The following is a 19,621-nucleotide window of genomic DNA, read 5'->3' as shown; positions in this document are numbered from 1 at the left end:
CCCGCCAGGACCCCTCGGACCACCCGCCAGGACCCGTATGACAAAGCCAGGGGTGGTGAGGAGAGGGGGCGGGGAAAATAAACCGACTGGCTTCTTTGGCTGGCTGGGGCCTGGGGCGGGTGGAGGGCTGTCCTAGAGGATCTGGAGGGTTATCTCCCTCTTTTAGTTATCCATGTCCTCAGATGGCCAGGTTGTACTGAGCAGATGCCAGACTCAAAGCCACCTCGGGTCTGGCTCGCCTCTGAGTGACAGGAGAATGAACGAATAAATGAACTCATTTAATCTTCATGGGACTTTCTAGGAAACAGATGTGTTTTGACTATACGAACACAGAATTAAGGCTCAGAGAGGTTCGGTGACTTGCTTGAGGTCACACAGCAAGCAGGGCCCACCTGAGGGCGGTGTGTGGGCGCTCCTCCCGGCACCGCCTGCCCCTCCCTCCTGGGTCTAACCCTGGAATCTGCACCAGGACGAAGGAGGAAAAAATAAGGAGGGAACTTTATTTAATATTAAAGTCAGGGAGGGGAACAGAGGAAGATCAGCTTCACTTGGTGATGGTGTTCCTGCAGAGAGAAGAGCGGCATAAGGCTGGAAACCGCGCAGGCCTTCCCACCCGTTAGGCCCAGCGCTGTCCCCCGTCCCCGCCCGCTGAGCCTCGCCACTCACGCGTTCATGCTCTTGCCGCTGCCACTGAGCACGATATACGGCGTCTTCTGGGCCTTCTGCTTCTCCTGGAGCAAAGCCACCGTGCCCAGCGGGGTGTCGCTGGAGCTCATCTTCTTCAGGAGCTGCAGGAGGAGGGCCGGTCAGCGCAGGGCGGAAGCAGACCCCAGGCCACCAGCCACCCCAGTGCCAGCAGGTGCAGAAGCCGCCCCCCGTGTCCCTGGGCACCCACCGCCTCCTCGTCCAGCTTCTTCATCCGCCGCTCTGTCTTCATCTTGCCTGAGCCTTTCCCGTGGAAGCGGTGGGACAGCTGCCGGAAAGCCTGGGGACACGGGCGAGACCAGTGTTACTACAGCCACCTGTGTCCAGGGGGCAGCGAAGGGGAAGGGACTCACTGACCCGTGCTGGGCTGAGGGGTGGTGGGAAGGCGCTGGGAGAAGGATCATGACCTTGGCACCTTTGAGGGGCTCCCCAGAGTCAGGGAGACAGGTTCTGGGGCTGGATGTGCTGTGACAGGGGCACTCGGGATCCTGAGTGGGACCCGCACCCGGACAGAGGCAGCCAGTGGGCTGGGGCTGGGGGGAGGGCACACCCAGCGGGGGACAGTGCCAGAAGCACGCGGGGCAGGGATGCAGGACAGTGAGCATGACTCAGCCCACGGCCTGGACGTCACCCCCAGAAAGGTGGCCCCCAGGGTAGGTCAGGCCGTAGGGGGGCAGGTGGGCAAAGGAACCGGGCCTGTGACGGGGCCGGCTGGGCCCACCAGAGACGGAACCCGGGGCACCGAGGCGCTGTCACCTCGGCGGCCCCGCCGGCCAGCGGTGGATGGAACCAAGGACCCAGGGCGCAGCTCTGCGTCACCTGGGAAGGCTGAGGCCCCGCGTCTCTGTGACTCAGTCACCCCCGGCCCCGCTCACCTCCTTGGGTGTGAGCTTCCGGCCGGTCTCGTCCACGTACTCGATCTTCACGTCGGGCTTGTAGCCGTCCTTCTCCTTGAAGTCCTGCGTGAAGCCGCGGTACTCCTCCCGCCGGCTGTACTTGTCGTCGATGGCCCTGGGCCCAGAGATGGGGCGCTCAGGGCCCGCAGCTGCCTGCGCTGCCCCCGAGGGCTCCCCCGGTGGCCCCTCCCGCCACCTGCAGCACCCCCCCCCCCGGCCCGCCCCGCCACACTCACATCTTGTCCTCGATGCAGTACACGGCCGACGGCAGGGACTTGTTGGGGGCCTTGACCCGGGCCACCTTCTGCACCGTGGTCTCCAGCAGCCCTGGGGACAGGCGGCAGTCAGACTCCTGGCCGCTGCCCTCAGCGGGGGCTCTTGCCAGCCTCACTCCCAGTCTCACGGCCCCTCCCGCCTCCACGACCCCGTTCCCGCCCCCCTACCCCCCCAACCCGGCCACACCGCGACCTGAAGGGCAAAGCCGTCACCAACGGGGTGACATGGAGCACAAAGGTCAGATGCGGCTATGACCACCGCAGGGCTGGGTGCACAGGCTCAGCTCCTGGGCCCCGGGGGAGCAGCCCACAGTCCTGGGGGTGCGGCGGGAGCGGCCTGGCCCCCGCCCTGCCGATGCCGGCAGCCCCTCACCTTTGTTCTGACACAGCAGCAGGGCGGCCGCCAACCCTCTGTTCACGATGGGCTCCTCGTCCAGGATGGTGGTGGACGAGGCAGAGAACTGGGGCGAGGCACACGGGGAGGAAGAAGGTCAGTGGCCGCGTGGGCTCGTCTCGCCCCCTCCGCCCCCTCGTGCCCGGCACACACAGCCGCGGGCCTTCCCGGGACCGGGCACTAGGCCAGACTCCTGGCCGCCCCACCGAGCTCTGCAGACCCCCACCCGGCGTGGGACAGCCAGCCCCGCGGTGCGCAGCCGAGCTGTCCTGCTCTCCCCCCGCTCCCGCCCCCGCCGCCGCGCCCCTCACGTCCTGCTGCTGCTTCTCCTCGTCTAGGTTGACGGTGCTCCAGCCGATGTTCTCCTCCCCGTCCGACTCCGAGCCCCCGTTGGCCGAGCGCTCCTCGTCCCGTTCAAAGTCCTGGGGGGTCAGGGACCAGGGTCAGCCCAGGGAGCCTCCGCGCCCGCCGCAGCCGGCCTGACCTGCCGGGGCCCCGAGGCTTGAGACCAGTTATGGAGAAGCTGACCAGGACCTGACTGGCAGGGGGGGACCCGAAGCACGAGCAGAGGGGAGCGAGAGAGGAGGGGAAGGGGGGGGCAGGGAGAGGCAGGCCATCCGAGGACCCACCATGAGCTCCTCCTGCTCCTCCCGGTTGCCCGCCAGCCCGTAGGTGGGGATCTCGCCCAAGGTGCGGCAGAACTCGGACGTGGCATTGAACACGATGGCCCCCTTCCGCTCCGGGTCCTCGTCCTCCTCCCAGCCCCGCTGGCGGGACTCCAGCTTCTTCACAATCTCCACCACCTGCGGGAGGGAGCAGCTGTGGGCAAACCCAGAAGTTTCTGGCGAGGTGCCATCGAGACCCAGAAACCCCAAGTCCTCCCCCGACGGCAGGAAGACAAGCCCTCCGACGGCCGCCCGCTTCCCGCCGCCCAGCCCCGCTCACTCCGCAGGTACACCCACCGCAGGCCTCGCTCCAAAGCCGTCAGTGGCTTCCTGCCGCCCTTTAATCTCCAAATGCCACCTGGCCCTTCTCCAAAGCCCCAGAGCCTCACGTCTTCCTCGGGGACCGGGCCGGGGCCCACTGCGGCTCTTGTCGGCCCGCAGCCACCCTCCCTTTACCGCCACCAACACCCGTTTCAGGACTCAAGGTAAGCTGCTTCCAGAAGCCTGCCCTGAGGCCACAGGGCAGGGAGAATCTGCCTGCGCAGCTCCCACAGGCTTCCAGCACCCGCCACACCTCTGCCCTGCTCCTCCGGCCCGGCGGCATGGCCCCCCACGACTGTCCCCGCTGTCCCCTCGACTGCACTGTTCCCTGGGCGCGCAGGACTGCCCAGGCTCGCTGCTCCCTCTGCCCCGCTGTCTCACTGCTGTCCGACAGCAAGCTCCTCAGAGAAGTTTCCAGTCACCACAGCCGCTCAGCGCCGCTTCCTTCCATGTTATTACGTTACGTGTATGTTTTTAGCGAGCGGCATCATAAACATAGAAGGGTTCTAGTAGCGCACGTGTGTTATTAAAGACGGTGACAGCCACACACACCCAGGCACGCACCGCCCAGTCCGAGGAACGCGGCCCGCACTCCTTCAAGCCTCACGGTCTCCTCTTCCCTTATCCGTGGTCACGATTCACTGGCTACTCCTCTGTTCTTTCCACATAAAGTCCTATCCAGCAACAGGGTATTATTTTGTTGTGCATTTTAAAAACATTATATATCTGAATCTGAATCCCCTACGATGTGATGTAAATATAAACATATACGTATATGTATAAAACAGATACACACACACACACACACACACACACACACGTGCGGCTGGGTGGCTCGGTTGGTAAAGCGTCTGCCTTCAGCTCGGGTCGTGATCCCTGCGTCCTAGGGTCGAGTCCCATACGGTGGCAGAGCGGGGTGGGGGGTGGGGGGGTCCCTGCTCAGCAGGGAGCCTGCTTCTCCCTCTCCCTCTGCCTCTCCCCCCGGCTCATGCTCGCTCTCTAGCTGGCGTGCTCCCTCAAATAAATTACATCTTTCAAAAAGAAGAAAAATCTATTTTCTAAAATCCATCTTGACCCGAGTGGCTGCACTTCTTAGCTTTTCACTACGGAACAACATTCCATGACAGGAACGTGTCCTCACCTAGTTCCCCCCGCACGCTGCGGACCTACTTCCCACCGTCACAGCCAAGGTGAACACAAGCCATCGGATGCCTGTGTCCCCCAGCCCGCGGGCAGGTGTGTGTCCGCCATACCCACGCGGGAGTGGGCGTGCTAGGCCGGAGGGCACGTGCACTTGCTGCTCCAAGAATACTTCCGACACCTTCCTGAGCTCATCAGACCCCTCCGTGCTGCAAAGTGCACGTGAGAATTCTGGCCGCTCCGAATCCTGACACTTGTTATCGCCAGACTTTGACGTTCTTGTCCAGTGACATGGGTATGACCTGGTCCGTCACTGACCTGCTGGCTCTTCCCTGACCATTCACAAAGCCGGGCCTCACTGGGGGGTGGTCTGTTCTATTTTGTTGGTTGTTTGTTTTAAAGATTTATTTATTTATTTGACAGAGATCACAAGTAGGCAGAGAGGCAGGCAGAGAGTGAGGAAGGGAAGCGGGCTCCCCACTGAGTGGAGAACCCGATACGGGGCTCCATCCCAGGACCCTGAGACCATGACCTGAGCTGAAAGCAGAGGCTCAACCCACTGAGCCACCCAGGTGCCCCTGTTTTGCTTTTTTAAAGAGCGCGTGTGCACGAGAGGGGCTGGGGGTAGGTGGGGGAGGGTAAAGCAGAGGCAGAGAGGATCTCGAGCAGATTCCACGCCCGACTTGGGGCTCCATTTCACAGCACTGAAATCACGACCTGAGCTGAAATCAAGAGTCAGACACTACCACTGAGCCACCCCGGTGCCCCCTCATGGGCTATTTTATGGACCATCTACCCTGCCATTTCTGTGAACGGCCCATTGAGGTCTACTGCCCTTTTTCTGTTTTGCCAATTTTGGTTGTTCGGATATTCTTGGCACCAACCCACTGATAATTCTATACATGTGGGCAAATGTCTTCTTATGGTGACTTTTTAAAAAAACTGAAGTTCTTGGGGCGCCTGGGTGGCTCAGTGGACTAAAGCCTCTGCCTTCGGCTCAGGTCATGATCCCAGGGTCCTGGGATCCAGCCCCGCATCGGGCTCTCAGCTCAGCAGGGAGCCTGCTTCCTCCCCCCTCTCTCTCTGCCTGCCTCTCTGCCTACTTGTGATCTCTGTCAAATAAATAAATAAAATCTTTAAAAAATAAAATTAAAAAACAAAAAACCAAAAACTAAAGTTCTTAATTTCTCAGTAGTTATTGGTTTTCTTCCTCATGGTTTATGCTTTACTTTCAAAACTTAAAAAATTTTTCACTTGAAATAATCCAGTCACAAAAAAACCTTCTGTGATTGCCCTTATAGGCTGTCCCTAGAGGGGACTTTCTGTCCCAGGGACAGAAGTAGGACAGTGGTGGCCAGCGGGGGGGGGGGGGGGGGCTGGAGCCAGTGTTTAATGGGGACGGAGTTTCAGCAGTTTCAGCTTTTTGAGAGAAGAAGAGCTCTGGGGGTGGCTGTGGGGATGGGTGCACAGCAGCGGGGGCGCATTTAACCCTTCAGGGGAATCAGACGTTTAAAAATAGCGAAGACGGTCAATTCTTTGTTCTGTGTATTGTAATAAAATTTGCAAAGAGAAAAAAATCTTTCTCTGCCACAAAGTCACAAACATCATTTCCTTAACCTTGTTCTGGAACATTAATTTGTGACTTTTCAGTTCTTAATCTATCTGTAAGTACATCTTGTGTGAAGTACAAACCCAATTTCACTTTTTTCCAAATGGGTAAGTGACTGTCCAGAAAGCACTTGCTGAACCGAGCGCCCATGCCCGCCGGCGCAGCAGCTCTCCTACTCAGGAGTCCGTGCCTGGGCCTTCTACTCAGTCTCGGCCCTGTCAGTCCACCCTTAGGCCACTATTTTACCACCTCAATTACCACAACGACCTCAAGTGAGATCTGTCCGAGCAAAGCCCACCACTTTGTTATTGAAAGCATCTTGGATATTTTTGGCCCTTTGGTCTTCCAAGTAAATTCAAGAATTAGCTTTTCAGGTTCCACAAAAATCCTTTTGGGAATTTTCACTGGAATTTAATCTCTTTACTGAGTCCTAGCCGCAGACATGGACATTATGGACTGAACTGTGTCCTCCCAAAATCTGTATGTTGAAACGTTGCCTCCAGTGTGACTGTACTTGGAGACGAGCCTTTAAGAAGATGATTAAGATCAAAGGCGGTCATAAGGGCAGAGCCCTAATCCAGAAGGTTGGTGTCCTCATAAGAGAAAGGGACACTGAAGGCTGCAGGCACTCAAGGGAAAGGCCAAGAGAGGACAGAGCAGGAAGACGGCCGCCCGCAAGCCTCAGGAGAAACCAAACCTACCAACGCCTTGATCTTGAACTTCCCGACTCCAGAACTTTGAGAACTAAACTTCTGTTGCTTAAGCCACCCAGTCTGTGGCATTGTGTCACGGCGGCCCTAGCTGCCTAACACGGCAGTCTTGTTTCTTTATGTCTTCTTCATGGTCTTTGAAAAATGGACTGCAATTCTCCCCATACAGATCTCGCACGTCATATACTTTTAATTTTGTTGCAATCATTAATTTAATCCTTTAATTTTGTAGCAAGTTTATCTCCTTCCTGTTTTGCTTTGATAGCTTTACCCATAAGACTTCCCCATCCCTACTGCTTTCGTGAACGTGATCTTTTTCAAAATTATACTTTCTACCTCTTCCTGGTGTACAGAAACACCACCGGTTCCCGCCTGGTAATCTTGTCCCCAGCGGCCCTGCTAGAGCCGGCGTGGTCTGATCGTCACTTCCCACCACGCCCCGGAGGCCACTTCAGATGAGGGCATCAGTGACTACCATGGTGCCTGATCCAAATTCTCCGGGACACGTGTCACAGATGCTTACTTGCTTCCTCGCAAGAGCCTCTTGTCATGGGACTCCCAGGGTGACACCCTGTCCTCTGCTGTCCTCACACGCTCTCCGTCTCCAGCTCTTTTCCTTTGTCCACACTCACTGTCCCGGTGACTCCAGCCCATCCTGTGGCTTTAACTCCGGTCCACGCGCTTACTGACATCCGCCAGTACCTCTAGTCTCAGCCTCTCCCTTAAAGTCCAAACTCACACATCCAACTGCCTGTTCTGTATAATCACTGCTACTAAAAAAGCATCTTAAGGGGCACCTGGGTGGCTCAGTGGGTTAAAGCCTCTGCCTTGGGCTCAGGTCATAATCCAAGGGTCCTGGGATCGAGCCCTGCATCAGGCTCTCTGCTTAGCAGGGAGCCTGCTTCCTCTTCTCTCCCTGCCAGCTTCTCTGCCTACTTGTAATCTCTGTCAAATAAACAAAATCTTGGGAAAAAAAAAAAAAAAGCACCTTGAACTTAACCCAAACCGAATGCTTGGTTAGTTCCCCCAACCTGCTCCTCCCTGAGCTCGTCCATCTCAGGAGCAGACCTGCCTGTTCCTCACCTCAGCAAACGGACCGCTGTTCAAGTCGGAACTTTCGGGAACCATCCTGAACTTCTCGTACCCACGCACGACCTCACACACGACGCACTGACACACACTGTTGGTTCTACACTCCAAATGCATTCCAGACCCGGCCACTTCCCCGTCTCGACGCCTATCACCACAGTTGACCGTCACTCCAACTGGAGGACGACAACAGCCTTCCCTGGCCTTCCTCAGAGACCGAGCTCCGCCTGCCAAGCCCACTGCAACGGCAAGCGTCGGCCCGACGTGGCCTGTGACCGGCTCCTTCCCCATCACTCTCCCTGCAGCTCCGGCCACGTCAGCCACGCAGGCCTCCTCCACCTTCCTGAGCCAGCATGGTGGCTCCCGCCTCGGGGCCTCAGGGGCCAAGCGCTCCCTCATCTCGGAACTGGGCCCTTCCATGGCTCTGAGGCTCACTTCATCTGATGTCAACTGTCACCTCCTCGGGGAGGCCCACCCTGACCAGCTGACTTAAAGCGAGCGCGCGCCTTCGCTCCTCCTCTCTGCACTACCCTCCTCCGGTTCCTGCTCCCGCTGGTTCTCCCACCCGACCTCGTCTTTTGTCTTTCACGTCCCCTCAGGAGAACGAAAGTTCCATGAGGAAGGACTTCTGCGCTCTCGGCTACGGCCGCCCATCTCTGACCCGCTTTACGGCCGGGGCAGACAGCGCGTGGCCCAGCACCAGCTGTCCTGGCTCGCAGCCGGCCCGCTCACCGAGTGACCCCACTGCTGCTGCTGCTGTGACAGTAGAGCGGCCAAACCCGGGGGGGCCGACTCCTCTGACGGCCCGTCATCTGCCCGCGCCCGCCCCAAGGGACTGTCCCAAGTGGCTGCCCCAGTGTCCTCCTGGCCTCGGTCTTGCGGACTCCACCATGCCAAATCGGGCCCGCCTCTCAGGAGTTAGAGGACTCCCTACGCCCCTCTTTACAAGCCCTTCTCGGCTTCTGCGCCGCCTTGACCTCGGGGACTGCTGTTTCTCCGCCACCTCTGCAGAAGCCCCCGCCACTCGACCCCACGGCTCCAGGGCTCCCTGCTCCCACGTCTCGCTCTCCCAGTGTTGGGGGGGGGGATGACGAGCACGGACCATGGAGTCAGGCTGTTCAGACCCCAGCTCTGCCCCTTCCCAGCCACGTAACCCTGGTCCCACTTGCCTAAGGCCTCTGTGCCTCAGTTTCCTCCTCTGTAAAACGGAGGAAGCAGAACCTTTCTCCCAGGTGCTGCTCTGAGCATGAACGAGGTGGCCCACAAGGCACGCAGGTAGGGCCCGGCTCCGGCGGGCGCCCGCCGCAAGAATCATGACCACAAGACCCCACCGGCCTCTGCTTCCCTCACACCACCAGGCCACCCCTCCCAGGACACCTGCCGTCTCCGCTGCCCACATGCCTGGGCTGCCCGCCCACCTACACCCCGAATCTCTGCGAGGTCGGCTCCTCAGTGTTATTTAAGTCTCAGGTCAAAGGTCGTAAGGTCTCCCTGGAATGGCGGACGCAGGCCAGCCCTCCAGCCACCTGCTCGGCCTTCCCACGGCCGGGCTGCAGGATCCAGGCACCATTCGGAGTGCGGCGTGTGCACGTGTGCACCTGTCACCCACTGTCCAGCTGTCCTGCCGTCCCGCCCTCTGGCCGCAGCTAGAGAGGAGCACAGGGCCCCTCGCCGGCCGGCTCACCAGGGACTCCCCCGGCCCTGGGACAGGGCGCTCTCGCAGCAGGCGTGCCACACCCAGCCACGGAAAGGAAGAAGGCAGCCAAGGCTCCAACTCTAAAATATCTTAGAGCAAAAATACTGCTTGAACTTAAACAGATCCACTAACAGCACAGCATTAAACAAAAATGATGATCCAGACTGGAATGCAGGCGCCACGCTCGGGGGACAGGTCACCAGAGACGTGCCTGTCCCGAAGGCCCCGGGGAGGCCCGCACGCACCCGCCGCGGCCCGGCCCGCCGCGGCCCTCACCTTCTCACCGCTGTCTCGCAGCTGCTGCAGCTGCCGCAGGCGGCGCCCCTTCTCCAGCTGCTTCTGCAGCTCCAGCTCCGCCTCATCCTCCTCCAGCACCTCCGGGGACCCGGATTGCGGCGCTCCAGCCTCCTCTGGAGGAAACACGGGGGACCCCTGCTCGGATCGCCTCCTCGCCCCGGGGCGCTCAGCCCGGCCCCCGCTGCCCATCCTCGGCTGCCCGGACCCTCACCGTCATCGCTGATGTCCATGTTCTCCACGCGGGTGTCATCGGACTGCGGGGGCTGAGGAGCCGGCTCCTTCTCTTCTTCCTCGGGGTTCTCCTCGTCTGCCTCGGGCACTCGGCGCCGGCCTCGGCCCCGCAGTCTGCGGAAAGGGGCCTCTCCCGTGAGCGCGGGCCCCTAGGCCAGTCCATCCCCGGCACCGTAACCCTGTTTCCAAGCCCACCTGGAACCGAAGTCCCCATCCTGAGTCTGGTCTCCCAGAGGCAGCAAGTCATCGGCCCGCACGACCACCTCCTTCTCTTTTTTGCGGATCTTCTTCACCCTCCGTTTGGTCTTTTTAAAGGTCACCTGAGGGGAGAAAGGAAAGATGAGACTTGAACTGGGAAAGTAGGCCCCCACAAGCCCCCAAGAATGAAGACTTTAAAAATTTTTTTTTCACTGAAGGTGGGGGAGGGAGGGACAGATGGAGTGGGGGACAGGAAGAGGGAAAGAGAGTCTCTTAGGCAAGCTCCGTGCTGGGCGCAGGTCCCCATCCCACAGCCTTGTGACCAAGACCTGAGCCGAAATTAAGAGCTGGACGCTTAACCGACTGAGCCACCCGGGGACGTGAAGAATGAACGCTTCTCTAGCATTCCTCCAGGCCAGCCTTTAGACACTTGGCACACATATACAACGTGTGCAACCGGCCTGATCTCATCCCACTTGTGAGCTGAGAAAAGCCTCAGCACAGAGAGGCTAAGTTCCTTGCCTGAGGTCACCCAGCTCCTAAATGGGAGAGCCAGGATTGTGAACCTTCTCTTTGGGCTCCGGAGTCCTGCTCTTAATCACAAGGCCCAGCAATCTAGCCATGGGTCTACCTCTGTGCTCAGAATCATCCCAAATACGAAATCCACACTCCGCCGTAACATTACCAGCCTGCCACACTGTCACTAGTCCTCGCAGCGGCCCTCAAGAGACGGCTCCTGCCACCCCCATTCCAAATCAGGTGCCTCAGGCTCACAGGTAAGGAACTCCCCGGGGCACAAGCTGGCCATGTTGCAGAGCTTGACTCAAGCTCAGAACCATCCGTCCCAGCGTGTGGTCACTGTCCCCGCACAGCACCTCCTCACGGCTGCCACACACCGCAGACCACGAGGGCCAAGCCCCCACACTCGCCCTTCCTCTGTAGCGCCCCCGAGCTGCACGTGACCCCAGAGAGGGAGGAATCCCCACCCCAATTACGAGGTGTGGGTGCAGGCCACGGGTCTCACCATCTCCTCGGGCGTGAGGTACTCGGAGGCCAGCCGGGGCCCCACAGTGCTCAGGGACTGGGCCTGCAGCCGCAGCTTCGCCCGGATCTCCTCCAGCTCCCGCTCCCGCAGGCCATCAGCAGTGCCGCCCTGCTCCAAGCGGAACGAGTGTGGCCGCTCGCCCTCGAGCTCCTCGTCATACTTGGACAGGATAGAACGGGGTTTTTGCTGCAAAACAACAGGTACTGGTTGGGACCCAGCCTGGCTCCTGAAAAACCACAGAGCCCCCATCCCGCTGCCCTGCCTGCCTGTGCCAAGTCATCCACGCTCTCGTCCTCTGCGTAGGGCAGGTAGTCGGGCTTCTTCTTCCGGAGCTCCACGTTCTTCTCTGCCCGCTCTTTGTCTAAGAGGTTCACGTTCACCAGCACATCCTCCTCCTCCTGCAGCACACCTGCGGACAGGGCAGGAGCGGTGGCCCTTCCAGCTTGCCCTTGACGCAGCAGCGCCCCCGTCCCCCACTGGAATTCGCAGCTCAACCCACCTTTGTCCTTGAGGGTGAGGATCAGAGTCTCCCCTTCTCGGAAGGAATCGATAGCATGTTCCACGGTGAGGCCCTGTAGGTCCCGGGCACTGTACAGGTCCTACAGGGGAGGGGACCGTCCAGCCAAGTCAGGAGCCCTGACCCGCCCAGCCCCAGGATCCCAGCACCCAGGACAGCGCTCCCGGCCCCCGCCACCACTGCAGCCTCACCTGCCGCCTCTGCCCAAACTCCTCCTCCACCAGGGTGCTGACACCGAACTCCTGGTCCATCTCCTCCAGCAGTTTGGCCTGTGGGATGAGAAGGGGGTGACCTATGACCTCATGCCATTCAGCATCACTGGAAGACACGTGGGGCTTTACCAAGTGGGAGCACAAAAAGGGAAGGAAGGCCCTATGGGCCAGCTGCTAAGAATCCAGAGCAGAAGCCAACGACCACAGACCTCCGACCTCTCTGGGCCTGGTCCCCTCCCAAGGACAGGTCTCCGGCCCCACCAGCCAGCCAGGTTACAAAGCACTAAGCGACCACCCCGAGCTGCCCAGGCGCTCACCCTCTTCTCTGCCAAGTCCTTCTCCTTCTGCAGCTGCCGGCTCCGCTCGATCCAGGCTGCGGTGTCATCCAGCCAGGGGTCGTCCTCCCCCAGCGTCTTTATCTTTCTGAAGAGAGGAGAAAGTGGTCTTCTGGGAGCCCCACTCCTGTTCCCTGCACCCGACTCCAGAGCTCCTGGGTGGCCTCCTCAGCACCTTCCCTTTGCCCGCCCTGCTGACCCCCCTCACCCCAGCTTTTGGTTCAGGAGACGCTTTTCTTTGGCAGCCGCCAGCTTCTCCCGTAGCTCTTCTCGCTGTCTCAAGGCCATGGGGTTGATGACATCGGCTGCCACGGGCTCCTCCTTGGTGCCCGCCTCTGGAAGGGGGGCCCAGACGTGAGGCTATGCCTGCCCATGGCTGGTGGGGAGAGGAGGGAGCCACTCACCCTGCCCCTTTCCAGCTCAGGGGGCCAGAAGGGGCCGGGTGGGGGGGGGGCGAATCCTTCACGTCCCTCCTCCCACTTCAGCCCACATTTCCATGTCACCCCACACCGCATGATGGGATCCTCCGCGGCTTACAAGCCCCCACCCCCCCGCCACAATCACGCTTTAAGAAAGAAACAAACCCAACACCTGCACAGCCCAGATCGGTCTGCGGCACCTGTGCACGTGTCTCAGCCTGGCTAATGCGGAGCAAGCACATGGCACCAGCCATCTGAACTTAAGAGAATCCCTATTCCCAGCCCCCCATCACGACTGCAAGGAAAGGCCTCCTGCCCACCAGCAAGTATACGTACGTGTACACACACACACAGCAACTACATGGTGCTGAACCTGAGCCATAACCCCACCCTCTTCAAAGGCCCCTTCAGATGGTCTTTCGCCTCCACCCAAAGGCCCTCCCTCAGCCCCATCCACCGCCCCACACTCACCCTTCTTGACGGCATTGACCTCCAAGGGTTTCAGCCCCAACTTTGCCCGGAGTTTACTGAGGACAAGAAATAAGAGCGTTAAGAGCTGTCAACGAAATAGGGACATCAAAGGCATTTCTGGACAGACACGGGGTGAAACCAGGATGGAAATGAGAGGTCCTGAGGGCCCCCAAAGCAGAGACTGACCCAGGCAGCCTAGGACGTTGGGATGGACACTGGCCTCCAAATCAGGGAACATAGGCGCCGGCCCGGCCGGCCCCTCATCAGCAGAAGGCCAGATTTCTGCTTGGCTCTTGGCGTCCTCTTCTGTAACTCAAATGGTAACGCTCCAATTCCAATGAGAATGCTTTGGTGGGTGAAAGACACCCCCCGCCCCCGGGAAAGCTGCCCCAGAAGCCCTGTGTCTCAGAATATAAAAGCAGAACATGAGCGAGACCCAACTTACTTGGTCTCCTCGATGCTGAGTGACGAGGCATCTCCCGAGCTAGGTTTGGAGCTGGCGGCTGGAACAAGAAGCGGGACTCAGGAGCCGCACGGAGGGCCAGCGGGCGGCATCTCTGGCTCTGGCTGCAGGCACCCCCTCACCAGCTCCTGGGCCTTACTGGGACACCCGAACACAGCAGTCCTGCCCCACCCAAGCAGCTCCTCCTACCTCAGTCCTAGTCTCTTGAGACCCCAACTCTCTATGTAACCTTCCTCTCCTGAGCCAAAAGGTCCAGCCTTGCTGCATCCTTCACCACGGCCTCCGCTCCACTTCCGTACACTCCATTTTCAGCCGGCACTGCCCTCCTTGGCCTAGCTCTGATCGACAAGCTGTCCAAACGCAGAGAACAAATGCCACCTCCTTCTTGAACTCCTGCTCAATTACTGATCAGAATGAACGGCTCTCCCCTGAGTGCCACAGCCCCCATCACTCACTTACGGGTCTGTTTCCCCCCACAGGTCGGCGACTGTGTTAGGAGCATGACTGTGTCCTCTGTGCAGTACATCCAGTCAAGAAATACATTTATTGGTCCCTGATTTGTGATGGATGTTGAGGATGCTGAGATAAAGCAGCATTTCAGACCTCCGCTACCCACATCACGATCAGTGAATACTTCACGAAATGCCACAGACAGAGGCAGAACACCATCAGGTGTTCCCCTACCCAGCTGCCACCAGGGGTTCATCCTTCCTGCTTCCCCGCCCCACAACCTACCTCCTCCCCTACAGCTCATCTGGACGCTGTGTCCCAACCTCTCCAGGCTCTCTCCAAGGTCACCAGCCTTATTTCTAAATCCAGTGGATTCTTTTCTGCCTGATTTTCCTTCATTTTCTGTGGCGTGTGACACCGTGAATTACTCCTTCTTTATCTCTGTTCCCAAACACCCCATGATACAAGATTCTGCGATTCCCTGCCTTTCTGGATACTGAACCACCAAGCATTTTTGTAGCATCGTGCTCCAACTACTACTAAAATGTTGGCATTTCTTAGGTTCTACTGGCCACTCCTCACTCTCTCGGTGCACTTCATTTGCCACCTAAACACCCACGACTTCCACACGGATCTATCCAGCCCCAACTCTGTGCCATCAAATGCAACATTCTCCAAAACTGAACTCTTTCCCCTCAAAAGTCCCCTTCTCTCCCAAAGTCCTCAAGGCCAACAGACAACACAACCACCCACCCAGTTGCTCAACCCAAAATTTAAGGATGTCCTTAAATTTAAATCATGTCCTTCTTCCCACCCTCATCCAAGTGTTAAGCTCTCTAAATTCCCCCTTCAAAACAGTTCAGTCTGTTTAGGTCTCCCCACCCCACTGCTACTGCCTGGCTGCAAGCCGCTATCAGCCCTCATGAGACCTCCAGTCTTGACTCCTCTTGAGCTGATTCTCAATACAGTGATTTTTGCACAATACAATCAACTCATTCCTCAGTTCAAATCCATGGCTCCCTGCTACCCTCGAGACAAAATTCCAATGTCTATAGGTCCTTTGTGGTCGGAACTGTTTCATAACTCTCCTATGACCCCTACACGATCTGCCCAATACCAGGTTTCTTTTTGGTTCTGCACATGCTAGTACAACTTCATTCATTCACTCAATATTTATTGAGGGCCGCGATGTGCCAATTTTGAGAAAACAGAAAATCTCCGCCCTCGCGGAGCTTAGTAGACGAAGACAACCTTTAATCCCCAATAACCGTAGGAACACTCTTTAATGCGGGGGTGTCTCGGCGGGCTGAACACCCAGGCCAGCCCGCCCGCTCTGGGACCCCCCGGCGCCCCCGCTCGCAGCCCGCCCCGCCACCCAGGCCCCGCCCCTCACCGGCCTCGTAGCCGTCATCGCGCTTCTCTCTCTTCACGCGCCGCTCCGAAGGTTCTGCTTGGCTGCGCTCCCGCCCGTGCGCGCCGCTGCGGGCCTCAGCTTCGGCCCCCCGCCGCCCGCCCCCGCGCTCGCCCCCACGCTCCCGGCTCCGCTTTCGACGTTCGCCGCCGCTGCTGCCGCCGCCGCCGCTCCGGTGCTTGTGTTTTTTGTGCTCCCGGTGCCGCGGCGGCTGCTCGGTGGCGCCTCCAGTGCTGGCCGCCGCCGTCGTCCCGGACGCCTCCTTCTCCCCGCGGTGCTTCTTTGACGACCCCATGGTGGTACGTCCGCCCCGAGCCCGGCCGCCGCCGAGCCCCGACGACGCAAAATGAGAACACTTCCGGGTCGCCCGGCAGCGGCTGTCGTGTTGCCGGAAACCAAGAGTGGCGGCTTCCGTCGTTCTCCTCGGAGCCTGCCCCAAAGGTTCATGGGAAGGCCGGGGTCGGGACCCAACTGCGCAGTTGCGGCCGTCTAGGTCTAGGCGGCGGTCTTTAAGCGGGCAGCGTGACTGCGCATGCGCCCCTGGGGGGCGCGTGGACGCCGTATCAAAGTTGCAGGTCTCTCAATTATAAGTCCTTAAAGCCAGCAACCTGGAAGCTGGAAGCGTCCTGGCGGCGGGACGCTCCATACTCATGGTCTTGCTGTGGACGGCACCTGCCGCTCCCGTAGGCGTCCTCGTAGTGGTCTCCCCTGGGTCGTGGCTCCATTGGGTGTGCGACATTTATGTTTTGAGACCCTCCCCCCAGACTGCCGCTCTACGGGCCAGCCTCCGAGCCCCTACAACCAGTACTGTCAGCAAACACCCTCCCTCCTTTATTGGATTTTGGGGGGGGGGGGCTATTTATTTGAGAGCGTGCACGAGCCGGAGGGACAGGGAGAGGGAGAGAAGCCCGGAGCTGGACCCTGACATCACGACCGGAGCCAAAACCAAGAGTGGGATTTTTAACTGACTGCCACACCCAGGCAGCCCCCGCCCTGCATTAGGTTTTTAAATCTGTATTCTGCACGTCCTGAAACTGAGTAGAAAATTCAGCACATCTGTGTATGTGAGCTGCCTATCCCCCTGGGGGGGGGGGTCTAACATGAAGTTACTTAAAAGTCAAAATCCCAATTCACATAATCCCTCCTCATACCCCCACAGTTGCTAGGTCTGGAGGCCCCTGTGCAACCCATCTGTTACAGTGTGAGGTATGCACCCCTTTAAAGGTCCAAACTCCACCCCCAACCCGCCCCAGTTCTCAAAGACAGAGGCCATTAGGTCCTGTGTTCACTCTCCAATTCCTAGGACCCAGCTTATATGGTGGAAAAGGGGGTAGAGGAGTTGTGGCTGTTGCTGTGTGAGATGACCCCCTCAGGAGCAGCTCCGGAACCGCACTCCTGGGTGATGGGACAAGCTAAGCCCGCTGCCCACCTGCTACCTCCCGCTCCCAACCTGCAGCCTCTCCCAGCAGCACCAGAAATTACACGCGGTATTTTCCATAAAGCATTTAATTGTTTTCTTAGGGGCTGGACTCTTGGTTTGGGCTTGGAGTGGAGTGCCTGTCAGGCTGGCTTCCAGTGCGCTCTGTCTTTGGAGGACTCTCAAAAGAGTGCTCCATTCTCGCCCCCATTGACCTGTGGCTCCTTAAAGATGGAGACACAGATAGAGACCATGAGCTCTAGCTCCCCATGCCCATGCCCAAGGACACTGGGCTTTGGGAGAGGAAAGGCGGTTATTGCCCATGTGGGCTCAAATTTGCCTGCTATGCTGTGTGGACTCTGAGCAAACGATTTCCCCTCCTCAAGCCTCAACGTCCTTATGCATGAGCCTCAAAATCCCTGCTGTGCACCAGGTTGTCCTAAAGCACAAGGGACACTATTTGCGGGGTGATTAGTTTGCCATCCCTAACAGGGCCTTGGTGTGTGGTCACTCCGCTGGCCACTCTGTGGCTTACTTGCTCCTGTGTCTTCCAGGAAGCCCCTGCCCCTCGGGTCCTTAGTTTTTTTGTTGGGATCTGGAGAACATACCCTGATCCTGCCTTCCTGGGGAGACATGAAGGACAGGGCCTGGGGAAGGACTTGCTGGCTGCTAGAGCTAGGCAGAAACCTTCAGGCCGCGAGGGGCGGACCAGGCCAGGACTGAGGCTTTGATTTAAGGCGGATCAGCGTGGTTGCCCACGAGCTTTCTCAGCTTTTTGCTGGGTGTCCAGCCCATGCTGGAGGTGGGTAGGGAGACAGCTCAGGGAGACCCTATAGGGCCCAGAGTACTGGCAATGGCACCCCTTCCCCTTCTAGTGGGCACAGCCTGCTCTTTGGCTAGGTAAGTGGCCTCACCTGGGTTTCCTGGAGGTGCCCTCTCTGTCCCCCTTTCCTGCCTCAGCCAGCAGCTGCTCCTCATCCAGTCCCAGTGCTGACAGCACCTGGGAGAAGCGCCGGGTGACCGAGAGCCGGGCGTTGACCTGAGTGGAGAGAAGGGTTCCTGCTCTGCACCAAGGCTGCTGAGGACAAACGGTGCTGGGATACTGAGAGGGTCTCGGGGTCTCTAGATGGACAGTGGCCCGGGGCCCCGTCGGAGAGGAGCCACTCTCATCTTACGTCCCTATCCGCTCATCCCAGGAGAAGCGGCGTTCCCAGGGAGGGAGCATGCTTGTCCGGGTGCTAGCCCTCACCTGCATGGCCTGCTGGAACAGGTAGGGCCGGGCCTGCACCCTGTGCTGGATGCCTCGCAGCTCTGCCTGATACTGAGCAAAGCGCTGTCGCTCCTGCCGCCTGCGGGAGGGAGACGGGCCTCTGGGCAGCTAACCGTGAACGCAAGCCGTCCCCACCCTTAAGTGCTCCCGTCCTCACTGAGGACACCTCACGCTCCCCACCCTTACCTTGCAAAGCGATTTCACTCCCCTCCTTGCCCTGGATTCCTCCTGAGGTCAGTGGGGTGGAAATTATACGCTCCATTTTACCCATGATGAGCCTGAGGCCCAGCAGGGACTTGGCCAAGGTCACACAGCTGGGAAGTGAGAGACTGAGCCCAAGTCCACAGGCCATCTGGCCAGGGCTCATCCAGGCTCCCAGCCACCCCCAAGGGAGAGGGGCCGGCACTGTCTTCGAAGCAAATGGGCATCTGCTTGCACAGCTCCTCCTCTGCCTGCGCTGACACCCCTGAACTCTCTCACACTGCGTCTGCGAGCGAGAAACGGGGGCTGGGGGCCGTGGCTTAGGGCAAGACCTCGCTCTGGGCTCTGGGCTCAGTTTTCTCTGCACCGTGGCAGGGTTTAGACAAGTTTGTCACCATTCTCTGTGGCTCTTGTAAGCACACAGCTTAGAAAATGGGGTGGAGGAACAACAGAATTATTATGTTGCAAAGGAAAGAACACTTCCTGAAAAGATCAGGGTTCCCCGGGGGAGGCACACATCCATGTACAAAAACCCGATTTGTGTGCTTGTCTGATACACGTCTGCTCGTCAAGCCCAATATCGGGGCAGCAAGAGGGACCTTCTGGCCACACCACACGGGGCCAGGAATCCTGTGAAGCACAGGAGAGAGGTCTTGGGGTGTGGTGGCAGCACCCACACACAAGAGAGGGAGGGGAGAAGCAGACAAGGCTCCAAGACCTCAAGCAAACATGCAGGCTCCACCCCTTGGAAAAACACTGCCTTACTGGGCCAGGACCCTTGGCTCTGTGCCAGGGAAGGAACCCTCCTCCACTTGCAAAAAATAGATGAACTTGAAAACCCATGGCCAGGGACAGAAGTTATTGCAAAACGGAGTCTTCAGCGTTCAAGAGGTAATTTCAGCAGTTACAAAAGGCGGGGGTGGGGAACGAGCTGGCATTCAGCCTCCGTCTTGCCTATGATGTCATGCATATTTTTCCTTCTTCATTCTTGATGCTGTTTGTTAGAATTGAGAGGAAGTCCATGTCTTGGAGCCCCGAGCAGAAAGGAAGCCTGTGACTGGATTTCAGCCCTGTCCAACATCTGGGAGGAAAAGGAAGGCACACAGCTTCCCTACCACAGGGCAACCTCTCTTGAGCCCGCCCCTGCTGGGCAGGGCAGAGCCTTTACAGCTCAGAGAGAGCAA

The 19,621-nt window shown here is 58.8% G+C and overlaps 2 protein-coding genes across 2 annotated transcripts in view; both read right to left on the bottom strand.

Annotated features, from left to right (window-relative positions):
• Positions 1–479: 479 nt before the first annotated feature.
• Positions 480–15,921, bottom strand: SART1 (spliceosome associated factor 1, recruiter of U4/U6.U5 tri-snRNP). Its single transcript, XM_004769991.3, has 20 exons — positions 15,532–15,921; positions 13,671–13,728; positions 13,226–13,281; positions 12,544–12,670; positions 12,318–12,423; positions 11,980–12,057; positions 11,771–11,870; positions 11,538–11,680; positions 11,251–11,457; positions 10,224–10,348; positions 10,009–10,142; positions 9,777–9,910; positions 2,900–3,073; positions 2,582–2,692; positions 2,250–2,337; positions 1,838–1,928; positions 1,581–1,716; positions 896–985; positions 667–788; positions 480–563 (listed from the first exon to the last, which is right to left on the bottom strand). The coding sequence occupies exons 1-20, from the start codon at positions 15,842–15,844 to the stop codon at positions 545–547; spliced, it is 2,412 nt and encodes an 803-aa protein (XP_004770048.2). The 5' UTR covers positions 15,845–15,921; the 3' UTR covers positions 480–544.
• A 1,066-nt stretch (positions 15,922–16,987) lies between these two features.
• Positions 16,988–19,621, bottom strand: part of LOC101693525 (testis specific 10 interacting protein) — a 29,311-nt gene continuing 26,677 nt past the window's right edge. The window contains exons 7-9 of the mRNA XM_004769992.3: positions 18,216–18,315; positions 17,881–18,005; positions 16,988–17,190 (exon numbers count right to left, since the gene is read on the bottom strand). Of these exons, the coding sequence (XP_004770049.2) occupies positions 17,067–17,190; positions 17,881–18,005; positions 18,216–18,315 (349 nt within the window). The 3' untranslated portion in view covers positions 16,988–17,066. The remainder of the gene's footprint in view (positions 17,191–17,880; positions 18,006–18,215; positions 18,316–19,621) is intronic.

This window comes from Mustela putorius, unplaced genomic scaffold, assembly GCF_011764305.1.
Source record: "Mustela putorius furo isolate JIRA1106 unplaced genomic scaffold, ASM1176430v1.1 tig00000127_pilon_pilon_pilon, whole genome shotgun sequence".
Taxonomy (NCBI): domain Eukaryota; kingdom Metazoa; phylum Chordata; class Mammalia; order Carnivora; family Mustelidae; genus Mustela; species Mustela putorius.
Note: the sequence above shows the minus strand (reverse complement) of the source record. Positions and strands in the feature narration are given on the sequence as shown.

Coding starts and splice junctions, on each gene's coding strand:
- SART1 (XM_004769991.3), bottom strand. CDS start 15,844: ATGGGGTCGTCAAAGAAGCACCGCGGGGAGAAGGAGGCGTCCGGGACG. Junction 3,074..9,776: donor TGCGAGACAGCGGTGAGAAG/GTGAGGGCCGCG, acceptor TCCCTCCCGCAG/GTGGTGGAGATTGTGAAGAA. Junction 2,338..2,581: donor AGGAGAAGCAGCAGCAGGAC/GTGAGGGGCGCG, acceptor GCCTCGCCCCAG/TTCTCTGCCTCGTCCACCAC.